Source organism: Myxocyprinus asiaticus, chromosome 50 (genome assembly GCF_019703515.2).
Source record: "Myxocyprinus asiaticus isolate MX2 ecotype Aquarium Trade chromosome 50, UBuf_Myxa_2, whole genome shotgun sequence".
In the NCBI taxonomy this organism is placed as follows: domain Eukaryota; kingdom Metazoa; phylum Chordata; class Actinopteri; order Cypriniformes; family Catostomidae; genus Myxocyprinus; species Myxocyprinus asiaticus.
This window is the reverse complement of record NC_059393.1, coordinates 16260543-16273605: the sequence shown is the minus strand read 5'-3', so window position 1 is coordinate 16273605 and position 13063 is coordinate 16260543. Positions and strand designations below refer to the sequence as shown.

The 13063-nt window shown below is 40.4% G+C and overlaps 1 protein-coding gene across 5 annotated transcripts in view; it reads right to left on the bottom strand.

The window, feature by feature from the left end:
- The window catches only part of LOC127438929 (protein strawberry notch homolog 2-like), a 73375-nt gene that overhangs the window by 22772 nt on the left and 37540 nt on the right, over positions 1-13063 (bottom strand). Inside the window, exons 1-2 of one of the 5 annotated variants that reach the window (XM_051694838.1) lie at positions 12250-12370; positions 11998-12108 (exon numbers count right to left, since the gene is read on the bottom strand). The exons of 2 other annotated variants lie outside the window; for them this stretch is intronic. In XM_051694838.1, coding sequence (XP_051550798.1) covers positions 11998-12057 — 60 coding nt within the window. In that variant the 5' untranslated portion in view covers positions 12058-12108; positions 12250-12370. Of the gene's footprint in view, positions 1-11997; positions 12371-13063 lie in introns of those variants that run through there. 2 more of the 5 variants (XM_051694839.1, XM_051694837.1) reach the window with 2 other exon arrangements.

The following is a 13063-nucleotide window of genomic DNA, read 5'->3' as shown; positions in this document are numbered from 1 at the left end:
TGATGGTGTTGAAAGCTGAACTGAAGTCCACAAATACAATCCTTGCATAAGTACCTGGTCTGTCTAGATGTTGAAGTATGTAATGCAGTCCCATATTAACTGCATCATCCAAAGACCTGTTAGCTCGATAGGCAAACTGCAGTGGATCCAGAAAGGGTCCAGTGATGTCCTTCAGGTGGGCCAACACCAGTCTCTCAAATGACTTTATGACCACAGATGTCAGGGCGACAGGTCTGTAGACATCAAGTCCTGCAATCTTGGGTTTCTTTGGGACAAGGATGATGGTGGAGCGTTTGAAGCAGCTGGGAACCTCACAGTGCTTCAGTGATGTATTGAAGATCTGTGTGAAGATGGGGGCCAGCTGGTCAGCACAGGATTTTAGACAAGTGGGTGAAACACCCTCTGGGCCCTGTGCTTTACTTGTCTTTTATTTCTGGAAAACCCGCACACATCCTATTCACAGATCTTAAGTGCAGGTTGAGTAGCAGAATGGGGGAGGATGGGGGTTGCAGGAGAGTTTTGGTGTTTGTGTGAAGTGAAGGTCAGAGCGTGTGTGGGGTGTGAGACTGGGCTTTTCAAATCTGCAGTAAAACACATTTGGGTCATCAGCAAGTAGTTGATTCCCTACAGTGTTGGGTGATGGTGTCTTGTAGTTGATAATGTTTTTCAGGCCACTCCACACTGATGCAGGTTTGTTAGCTGAAAACTTGTTTTCCAGCTTTTCAGAGTAACTTCTTTTAGCTGTTCTAATCTCCTTTGTAAGTGTGTTTTTGGCCTGATTATACAATATTTTATCCCCACTTCTGTAAGCATCCTCTTTGGCCTGAGTTTTGCTGTAAACCATGGTTTGTCATTGTTTTATGTTAAATAAGTCCTAGTAGGAATGCACATGTCCTCACAGAAACTGATATATGATGCAGTATCTGTGAGCTCATCCAGGTCAGTGGCTGCAGCTTCAAAAACACTCCAATCAGTGCTGTCAAAACAGGCTTGTAGTTCCAGCTCTGCTTCATTTGTCCATCTCTTTACAGTCTTAACTACAGGTTTAGCTGATTTTAGTTTCTGCCTGTAGGTTGGAAGAAGATGAACCAGACAGTGATCAAAGAGTCCCAAAGCTGCTCTAGGGACAGAGTGATATGCATCCTTTATTGTTGTGTAGCAATGATCCAGTGTATTTCTGTCTCTGGTGGGGCATGTAATATGCTGTCTGTATTTGGGCAATTCATGTGTGAGGTTTGCTTTGTTAAAATCCCCAAGAATAATAATAAGTGAGTCCGGGTGTTGTTGCTCTGTGTCTGTAATCTGATCAGCCAGCTGTTGCACCGCTGTGCTCACACACGCTTGTGGAGGAATGTACGCACTCACCAGAATAAACTAGGAAGACTCCCGTAGCGAGAAGAAAGGCTTACAGTTGAGGAAGAGCACTTCTAAATTAGGGTAGCACATCTTCTTCAACGCTGTTACATCTGTACACCAACTTGCATTGATGTAAAAGAATGTTCAACCGCCTCTTGTTTTCCCCATTAACTCTGCGATGTGATCCACCTGCTCTGAACAGCTGAAAGCCCGGCAGATGTAACGCACTGTCCGGAAATGTTTTCACTCAGCCAGGTTTCCGTGAAGCACAGAGTAGCTGAGTTAGCAAAATTCTTATTTGTACGGGTTAGGAGAAGTAGTTTGTCCGTTTTGTTAAGGAGAGAGCGGAGATTTTGTGGTTCGGAAGCCGCGTTGACACAGTTTGACCAGCACACCGCTCGCTTCCTCGTTTGCGTCTTTTAGCACGCTTGAACAGCACCGCAGCTCCTCCAACTAAAAAATCCAACAAAGCTGCCGAATATTTAATTGTTCAAGAGTGGATGAAACTTTTCCTTCCTAATTAAGCCTGCTTGTGATCACACGGTAAAAAGGTCACCAAATAAACACAGTAAAAGATAAATCCCTCAGAGATTTGAGGGTCATTGTCAAATTGTCCCAGTAAATTCCATGATTGTTCCATGGTTTCTTCAGCCTTTCATTACACTTATCTGTATATAAATGTATATAAATGTTTTTTTAATTTTAATAAATTTTACATTTTCATATGTGTTTAATATGGTTCTTTCTGCGTTTGCAGAAATGCAGTGTGCTCACAAAGAGACATAATTGAGGAAGAAAATTTTGCATTCCTTCTCTATACTTCCTGAATCCCACTGTGGTTTTGTCCACTGGGCAGACTGACCTGAACTCCATAACCTGCTGTCCGCAAAATAAATCCTGCAATGCTCTGACACTTTCCAGCCCGGCAAACAGAGAATTTCAGTTCTATTTGGTTTTGGATGTGGTCCTCGGCAAAACCAAGGCTGCTTTGAAGCCTGCTGAGGAGTGTTAGGGTTGGGTTGGGTGAGGATGAACAAACTTTCTAAAGCCTGTTTTCCATTCGGCAGACGCCACCATGCATTGTCAGCATAAACATTTAACGTCCAAAGGCAGCAAATGACGATGAAGCAACGAACATGGCAAAATATCCTGGCATTAACTATGTTGGTGATTTACAGTAGAAGAGCTTTGAAAATCAGTGCAAGGGGGGAAGTAAAGACTAGTACGGTAGAGATGAGGTGGCAAAGCTTCTCTGTGGGGACCACCAAAAATACATCATTTACTGTAAGCCTGCATAATTATTTCCTGTATGAAATATAAGGAAAAAGATGCACCTGCGAGACAATTTGGTGGCCACACTCAGTAAGATGAGTAAAGCTGCCGTGTTTGTGTGTATGTGTGTGAACATGTGAGATAGAGGGGGGTATAAAAAAAATACACATCCACTGACACTCCTGTACTGTAATAAAGCCTCATTAATTTGACAATGTGTCAGGTTACACCACAGCATGACACTCATTGAACCTTTCCAACCAGCATTGACAGGAAAACTGCAGACGAGCATGAAGCGTCATTGCCAGACTATTACTTCAAGCTTCCTGATGTGCTTTATGTCCTGTTTTGTTTTAGGATGAGGGAAAGAAAAAATAAAGAATAAATAAAATAAAGATGGCAAACAGAGAGAAGAATGAATGAACAAGTGAACAATGCCAAACAAACGAAAAAAAGAATGAGCAATGGCAAACTGACAATAGAAAGGCTGAGCAATGGCAGAAGAAAGAAAAAAATGGAGGGAAGAAATAAAAAGATGGAAAAATGGAGAAAGGAAAGACAGAATTAATGATAGAAAAAGGCAAACAGAGAAGAAAAAACAAATAAACAAATGGCAAACAAGTGAAAGAAAGAAAACAGAAAAAAATGGCAAATGTAGAAAAGAAAGATGGCAAAAGGAAAGGACCGCAAACAGTGAAAACAAGCGAACGAACAATGGAAAATGAAAAAAAGAAAAATGACAAACCGAAGAATGAAATAAAAAGAAAACGGAGAGAAGAAAAGAAAGATGACAAATGTATAAAAGAAAGAAGGATGGCAAATGGAAAGAAAGAAAAATGACCAAGAAATAAAGAAAAATAAAGACAGAAAGATGACAAATGGAGAAAGACAGAATGAAATTAAAACCGGCAAACAGAGAGAAGAACAAACAAATGAACAATGGTAAACAAAAATAAATATTTATGGTGATGGGGCAATGTAGAGTTGCAGGTTATGCTTTTGGTCGTCAATTTGAGAAGCGAAGGCGTATTTTGCCTTTACAGCACTTTACATCACACTCTTCCAGTAAGACATAAGCGTTGCCCTGCTTCAGGGCCAAAATAGTGACCCAAGCTCAATCCATGAAGATTGTAATATAAGGAACTGCTCCAATGACAACTTAAAAATGATAAGATATTCCAAACAATGTCACATTCACTCAGTGATTATTTTTTGCGATTAACATTTTTTATTGATTCAACCATTAAATATAAATAGCAGAACACACATATACAAAATCAATATCCAACCCCCACAACCCCCCCCCCCCCAGTCTCCCACCCGACCTCCAACAACACCCCAGTGGTCACACAACCATAGACACACAAAAAATAAATAAATAAATAAATAAATAAAACTAATCACACACATAAAACCCCTATACCTCTCTCTCCACTGTCCCTCCCCAAGAGCACTCCAAAAAAGACAGATATCTGCCCCACCTCTTCACAAACATGTCTAAACTTCCCAGTCTTCTGGATACCCCCTCCTCAAGAGCTGCCACTCTGGCCATCTCTGAACACCACTCCTGAAACGGGGGCGCTCCAGCCGACTTCCAACTCCTCAAAGTGATCTGTCTGGCGATCATAATACTAGTTAGGACCCAGTTTTTCATGTGCTTATTCTCCAAATTAATGACTGCCCCATCTCCCAAGATACAGAGTCTGGGGCAAAATAAAATTTGAGAGGCTAAAACCTCGCACATAAAACTCTGAATCCTCATCCAGAATTCTTGCATCTTAACACATCCCCAAAAGACATGGGTTGTGTCTCCATCTTCTGATTGACATCGCCAGCAGGTGGGTGTGTCTTTAAGACCAAGCCTATGCAATCTAGGGGGGGTCCAATAGACTCTATGTAAAATCTTAAATTGCATGTAGCGAACCCTTGCGTCTCTAGATGCAGATTTGACATTTTTTAGAACCACAGCCCACTCTCCCTCCTCCAATACCAAATTTAGATCTTTCTCCCATAATCTCTTAAGAGAATTGGAAGTTCCATACCCCAGACTCTGAATTAGTAGGGAGTAATACACCGATGCCTCATGACCTTTTCCAAAATCAGTAATCACCACTCCCAGAGTATCTGCCGCTTTAGGGGGGTGTAAACCACTCCCAAAATACAGTACAGAGCAGGTGGTGCAGCTGTAAATACTTATATAACTGAGATGTATGAATCCCAAAAAGTTGAACCAAATTTTGAAAGGATCTCAACACTCCATTCTCATATAGGTCACCGAGTGCAGTAACCCCCCTCCCAATCCACTCTGACCAGCAAAAAGGGGACTTGTTGATGCATATTTTGGGGTTCAGCCATATGCTCGAGGCAACATTTAAAAAAATGTCTGAATTGAACAGTCTGGACACTTTTGTCCATACCGAGTTCAAGTGCGAGATAAGAGGATGTAACTTAGCTTCTCCGATTAATTTGATAGAAAGGCTCTGCAGTGGCGAAATAGGGGCAAGAACTTCCTGTTCTATACAGAACCAGGGAGGGGCTCTCTCAGGTGGAAGCGACCAATGAGCCAAATGTCTGAGACCGAATGCATAATAATAAAATAAAATCTTGGGTAGGCCTAGCCCACCTTTGTCAATCAGCCTATGTAACTTATTGAAATGTAATTTGGGACGCTTACCATTCCAAATGAAGGACTTCGCTATGCTATCAAATTGCTAGAAATAAGAGAGGGGGACATCTACAGGGAGATACAATTCATTTTAATAACATTAACCTTCCCAATCATAGATAAATGTAATGAAGCCCACCTGCCCACATCACTCGAAAACCACTTTATTAAGGGGTCAAAATTAACTCTTAACTAAATCACACAAATTTGCTGGAAATAAAATAGCCAAATACTTAATGCCCTGTTTGGGCCACTGGAAAGCGCCCGGCTAGAAAGCCGTTTCTGGGCAGTATGCTGTCAGAGCCAAAGCTTTGGATTTAGACCAACTGACTCTATATCCTGAAAACTTAGAAAAGGAATTAATAATTCAATGGAGGCAAGGCATAGATCTACTGGGGTCAGAGACAAATAATAAAATATCATCTGTGTAAAGCAAGTGTTTATGCGCCATACCTCCCGCCACCACCCCTGGAAAATCATCCTCCTTTCTTATCGCGGTTGCTAATGGTTCCAGGGCAAGACAGAACAATAATGGGGAAAGAGGGCAACCCTGCCAAGTGCCCCTATCCAGAGTAAAATAATCTGAAATGAATCCATTTGTTTGTACCACCGCTACTGGGTGTCTACAAAGTAACTTAATCCATCCAATAAACGTACTCCCGAACCCATATATTTCCAAAACCTTAAAAAGATAATCCCATTCTACCATATCAAATGCCTTTTCGGCATCAAGTGAGATGGCAGCAACCGGAGTCTGATCATTCGCCACTGACCACATGATATTGATGAGATGCCTAATGTTATCAGAAGAGCTGCAGCCCCGGATAAACCCCACCTGATCTATATGTATAAGATATGTCATAACTTTACTTAATCGGTTAGCCAAAATTTTTGATAACATTTTTACATCTAGCTGGATCAGGGAAATTGGACAGTAACTCTTACACTCACTTGGATCTTTGTCCTTTTTAAGGATCAGACTGATCCGGGCTTGTGTCATGGTTGGCGGAAGTTTTCCATTCTTTAATGATTCAGTATAAATTTCTAACAAAAATGGGGCCAATTCTGTAGCATAAGATCTAAAAAATTCAGCAGAAAAACCGTCTGGCCCTGGAGCCTTGCCTGTAGGCAAGGCCTTAAATACCTCATCAAGCTCCTCCAAGGTTATCTCAGAAACAAGAGAATTTTTTTGCTCAGTCATCAATTTAGGGAGTTCTAATGGTTCCACAAAGTTTCTAATGTCTTCATCAGTAGACGAAGATGTGGAACTATAGAGATCAAGATAGAATTCTTTAAAAGCATTATTACATTTATGCATTTGGCTGACGCTTTTATCCAAAGCGACTTACAGTGCCCTGATTACAGGGACAATCCCCCTAGAGCAACCTGGAGTTAAGTGCCTTGCTCAAGGACACAATGGTGGTGGCTGTGGGGATTGAACCAACAACCTTCCACCTACCAGTTCAGTGCTTTAGTCCACTACACCACCACCACTTTTTAGATGGGTTCAAAAGTCGCCTGATATCTGCAAGACCAAGATTTTTACACATCCTGAGAAGTGTCACTGTTGCTCTAGGGGGCTTACACCCTTTTGCTTCACTATGATTAAGGACTGAGTCCATCAAAAGATTAAAGTCTCCTCCCAATATTATATCATGAGGGGTGCCAGCGGCATGCAACATCCCTTCAAGATCTATAAAAAAGCCCTGATCATCAGCGTTAGGTGTGTAAATATTAGCCAAAATCAACCTTTGCCCCTGAATTTCAGCTAAAACAATGATGACTCTCCCTAATTTATTTTTAGTCTGTTTGAGACATTTGAATTGTAGATGTTTATTAATCAATATAATGACTCCCTTGCTCTTACTTGAGACAGCACTGAAGAAAACATGTCCACCCCATATCTTCCCAAATTTTTCCCAAACTTTGCCATCGGATTGCTCTATTTTGCCTCACAATTTGTTAGGCAAAATTACATAACAGAAAATACTTTGTAAAATAAACCCCAGCCAATAGGAAGAATGAACACAAATAACATGTAGATTCATTCACAGAACTGTCTCAAAGGTGTGATCTTCCACAAAACAAATTCCAGCTGATATAAAACCGTTCAGATTCCTCGGACAGACAAAGGAATGTTCAGTGAGCCAGCTGTTATGAGTTCTGCGGATGACGTAATCATTCCAATGTCCAGTAAAAATACCCAACAAAACAAACTCCAGCCAGCAGGAGGAATAAGCACGAAGAACGAACAGATTAATCCACAGCTGTTCCAAAGGAGTGTTATTCAATAGAACAAGCTCCAGCCGCTAGGTGGAACCAATACAAAAAGAAACAAAACAGGCATCCCTGGATGGTTGAGTCAATTCACTCGGAGGCCGCATAAAAGTATATACCATGACTTACTCAATCTGTCAACTTTATAAAAGACATCCTTTGTGTGAGCATGTAGATATTTTGCGGTCATCCGTAGTGACCACTCTCAAACTGGCCGGGAACTTCAATGCAAAAGTAATCTTCCGTCAATGCAAAAGTTTCTTTAAGGAAAAGTGTTATTCACAAAACAAACTCCTGCCGCTCGGCGGACCCAACGCAAAAAGAAAAAAGAAACCAAAATGATGCCCAGCTTCCTCAAAAGCCAGAGTAAGTACAGCGAGTCGACCCACTCACATGAGAAACACCCAATGGATTACTCACCCATTGATTCTATAAAAGACATTGCCTATTTGGAACATGTAAATACTTTGCGACCGTCCTTCGTTTCTATTCTCAGTTTGGCCGGAAACATCAGAGCAAAAGTGATCTTTCGCTGATGTAAGAGTTTCTTACATTCCTTGAACCGATCGCGTTTTTCTCTTGTCGAACTCGCAAAGTCCGGGAACAAGAAAATACTATGGTTCTTCCAACAAAGCTCCTCGCCTGGCGCAACACAAGATCTTTATCAGATGATCTCAGAAATTTGGCCAGGATTTGGCCTTTCTCCCTCAGCAAATCTGTGAGCTGGGACTCTGTGAGCTCGCTCGATTTCCAGTTTATGGCCTGTTATTTCGAGCAGACTCGGGAAAAGCTTGTCTAGGAATTTCACTATATCTCTGCCCTCCTCATGCTCAGGAATTCCAACAATTCGAATGTTATTCCTGCGGCTTCTGTTCTCAAGATCTTCAAGCTTTTCAAGGAGATGTTCCAAATCAACTTTGGTAACGGGTGGATTAGTGGTTAATTCCCTCTCTGAAGACTCCAGACAATCGATTCGTCTCTCAACATCAGTCACTCTTGTAACTAACTCAGAGAATTTTATTTCCATCGACGTATTTGATCGACGTATTACAGCGAGATTCTCAAAGTCAGCAAGAACCTTCATCAGCATCACCGACATGTTGGACAACTGACGCTGGATCTCCTCTCCCGCTGCGCCATCCAAATCGAGTCCCTGGTCTGTAGGCCTGTCGGGGCTTTCATCCTGAACATGTAAGTGTCTTTTAATGTCTCCAGAGCCCGAGAATTTTGACTTCTTTGCCATGTTTTGCCTCAAAGAGCAAATGTGTAACTGGGTGTATCAAATTTCACCAGATTACAACATAAAAATAATTAAAAAGCTAACAAAGTGCGCAGAGCTCATCGCTCACACATCTGCTTCTTGCATGGTGTCACGTGACGTCTCTCTCACTCAGTGATTATTAAAGATTCTTATGCACAGCGATAAAAGAGTGCAATGCAATAAGAACGGCAAACAGAAAGTAAAAAAAGAAGAAACAATGGGAAACACACCAAAGAAAGAAAGAAATAATGAGTACAATGCAATATATTGTATTATATATTATTAATATGCACTGAGAAAAATTAGCAAAAATCATGTCAAATTTCAAAACCTAAAAAACCAACAAATTTGGCTGTGGTTCATCCATTTCCTGGGGTTGAAGCAATGGCTTCTATTAGTGTCATTTAACAACAATATCAAGACATCAAAACTAATGGAAACTTTTATAAAAAAAATGCTCACATGCAAAAACAGTGATTATGATTACACATAATCACAAAGAGACATAATTGAGGAAGAAAATTTTGCATTCCTTCTCTATACTTCCTGAATCCCACTGTGGTTTTGTCCACTGGGCAGACTGACCTGAACTCCATAACCTGCTGTCCGCAAAATAAATCCTGCAATGCTCTGACACTTTCCAGCCCGGCAAACAGAGAATTTCAGTTCTGTTTGGTTTTGGATGTGGTCCTCGGCAAAACCAAGGCTGCTTTGAAGCCTGCTGAGGAGTGTTAGGGTTAGGTTGGGTGAGGACGAACGAACTTTCTAAAGCCTGTTTTCCATTCGGCTGACGCCACCATGCATTGTCAGCATAAACATTTAATGTCCAAAGGCAGGAAACGACGACGAAGCAACAAACATGGCAAAATATCCTAGCATTACTTCTAAGTTGGTGATTTACTGTAGAAGAGCTTTGAAAATCAGTGCCAGGGGGGAAATATAGACTAGTATGATAGAGATGAGGTGGCAAAGCTTCTCTGTGGGGACCACCAGATATGCATCATTTACTGTAAGCCTGCGTAATTATTTCCTGTATGAAATATAAGGAAAAAAGATGCGCCTGTGAGACAAGCTGGTGGCCACACTCAGTAAGATGAGTAAAGCTGCCGTGTTTGCGTGTATGTGTGTGAACATGTGAGACAGAGGGGGGTATATAAAAAAAATACACATCCACTGACACCCCTGTACTGTAATAAAGCCTCATTAATTTGGCAATGTGTCAGGTTACACCACAGCATGACACTCATTGAACCTTTCCAACCAGCATTGACGGGAAAACTGCAGACGAGCATGAAGCGTCATTGCCAGACTATTACTTCAAGCTTCCTGATGTGCTTTATGTCCTGTTTTGTTTTAGGATGAGGGTAAGAAAAAATAAAGAATAAATAAAATAAAGATGGCAAACAGAGAGAAGAATGAATGAACAAGTGAACAATGCCAAACAAACGAAAAAAAGAATGAGCAATGGCAAACTGACAATAGAAAGGCTGAGCAATGGCAGAAGAAAGAAAAAATGGAGGGAAGAAATAAAAAGATGGAAAAATGGAGAAAGGAAAGACAGAATGAATGATAGAAAAAGGCAAACAGAGAAGAAAAAACAAATAAACAAATGGCAAACAAATGAAAGAAAGAAAACAGAAAAAAAAATGGCAAATGTAGAAAAGAAAGATGGCAAAAGGAAAAATAAAAGGACTGCAAACAGTGAAAACAAGCGAACGAACAATGGAAAATGAAAAAAAGAAAAATGACAAACCGAAGAATGAAATAAAAAGAAAACGGAGAGAAGAAAAGAAAGATGGCAAATTTATAAAAGAAAGAAGGATGGCAAATGGAAAGAAAGAAAAATGACCAAGAAATAAAGAAAAATAAAGACAGAAAGATGACAAATGGAGAAAGACAGAATGAAATTAAAACCGGCAAACAGAGAGAAGAACAAACAAATGAACAATGGTAAACAAAAATAAATATTTATGGTGATGGGGCAATGTAGAGTTGCAGGTTATGCTTTTGGTCGTCAATTTGAGAAGCGAAGGCGTATTTTGCCTTTACAGCACTTTACATCACACTCTTCCAGTAAGACATAAGCGTTGCCCTGCTTCAGGGCCAAAATAGTGACCCAAGCTCAATCCATGAAGATTGTAATATAAGGAATTGCTCCAATGACAACTTAAAAATGATAAGATATTCCAAACAATGTCACATTCACTCAGTGATTATTAAAGATTCTTATGCACAGTGATAAAAGAGTGCAATGCAATAAGAACGGCAAACAGAAAGTAAAAAAAGAAGAAACAATGGGAAACACACCAAAGAAAGAAAGAAATAATGAGTACGATGCAATATATTATACTATATATTATTAATATGCACTGAGAAAAATGAGCAAAAATCATGTCAAATTTCAAAACCTAAAAAAACAAACAAGTTTGGCTGTGGTTCATCCATTTCCTGTGGTTGACGCAATGGCTTCTATTAGTGTCATTTAACAGCAATATCAAGACATCAAAACTAATGCAAACTTTTATACAAAAATGCTCACATGCAAATCAGTGATTTTGATTACGCGTAACATGCAAATACAATATTGTGCCAATTTAAGAGGCAAATCCAAGAATCATCTGCTTCCACCTCTTACTGGAACTGGAGCAGTTGTGTATTGTCATACTGACTACTAATAGACAACACTGACAGATTTTAATACAACCAATCCATAATGCCAAATTACAGAATAATTGAGAAGAATAAGCTACTGTCTATGGCAATAATTGTCATTTAGAGCCAACTGACAGCTCACTGACATAACCTTTGCAAAAGACTTTGCACAGTTTGTCCGACAGCTGGGTAAGAGTTAAAAGCTCAAACCTGCTCAAACCCTGTATATGCTTGACAAGGAAATATATAATCTTTTCTCTACAAGGAAATCATTTGGGGAAAAGAAAAGTAGAGCATCAGACAAGAAGACAACGTCATTCCTGACAATCACAGGCAATCAAACCTGAATTTCCAACCCTGTAAGATTGTTAATTCACGGCATCACCGACAATTTGGTTAAAATCCTAAAATCCTAAAAGTCATAATTTGATAAATGGCATGTAATGTGCTTGACTGAACATCAGATCAAATATAAAGATTTACAAATAAAAGTACAAACTTTATGGCCTTCTACCTTGGGAGGTGGACGTCCCAGTTGTGCATAAAACTTAGTCCAAAACTGCATTAGTGACATGAGTCCAGTCACTGTCGTTCACCTCCTGAAAACAGCAGATCCTTCCATGTGCTGGAGAAGGAACAGGCAAGTTTACAGCTGCAACATTCCCAAAGACAGTGCAAAAGCGAAGGAGCAAGAGAGAAAAGCAGAGAGAGTGAGAGAGACAGATAGAAAGCACTTCCAAAACTGTCCTCCAAAAACAACTCTCACATGCACAACAGGTACGTTTGTAGACCCGTGAGCGAGACCCCTATGCCCTTCCTAGTGAAAAAGGAGTGACAGGTATTTGTACAGAGGTTTAGTTATATTGATTGTGGTTTAGTTCCTCAATGCTAAAGGTGGTGGAGAGGGGAGGGGAGCTGAGAGAGGGGGAGGGTTGAGGAGGAGCTTTCAGGAAATGATGCTTTTGTTGGTAAGTGACTAGAGTTACTGGCAGTCAGGCCCTCTTTACAGTACATGGTGTAACTCAACCGCATTCGTAGTGTAAACAGTGCAGCGCTATGGTTCTCCAGAGCGCTGTGGCGGCTGCAGAGCCTCTGTTTAACGCTGGCAGATCATTATTTAATGAATATGTTTAGTAGCTCACTGCTGAGTGCATTATTTCAGTCTGTGATTTTCCCTTTGTCTTCCCCCTCAAGCCTGGAGAAGATACTTCATCACTTATGAATGGAAAGCAATCAAGGCAATTAGTTTTACGCAGCACACAAGTCAAAGCAGATGAGTTAACAGATGGACTGGGATGACCATGCAGATATTTTTATGACTCTGTAAATGTCAGCTCTAGTGTTTTGATATAGCCAGCCTGGTCTCATGAAATTTATATGAACATGACAACATTTTTAAAATCCAAAATTTTTGTGCTGTATATCACGTTAGGCTGCAGGTTTCCAGTTAAATGGCTGGGGGTGCCAAAAGCAAGTAAAATGGTGTCGTATTCAGACGTGGTTTTCAGGTGAATTTTAGATATTTTTTTTTTAAACATACCTCCCTAACCTAAAACTTTTTCATGAACCTAACCAATAGT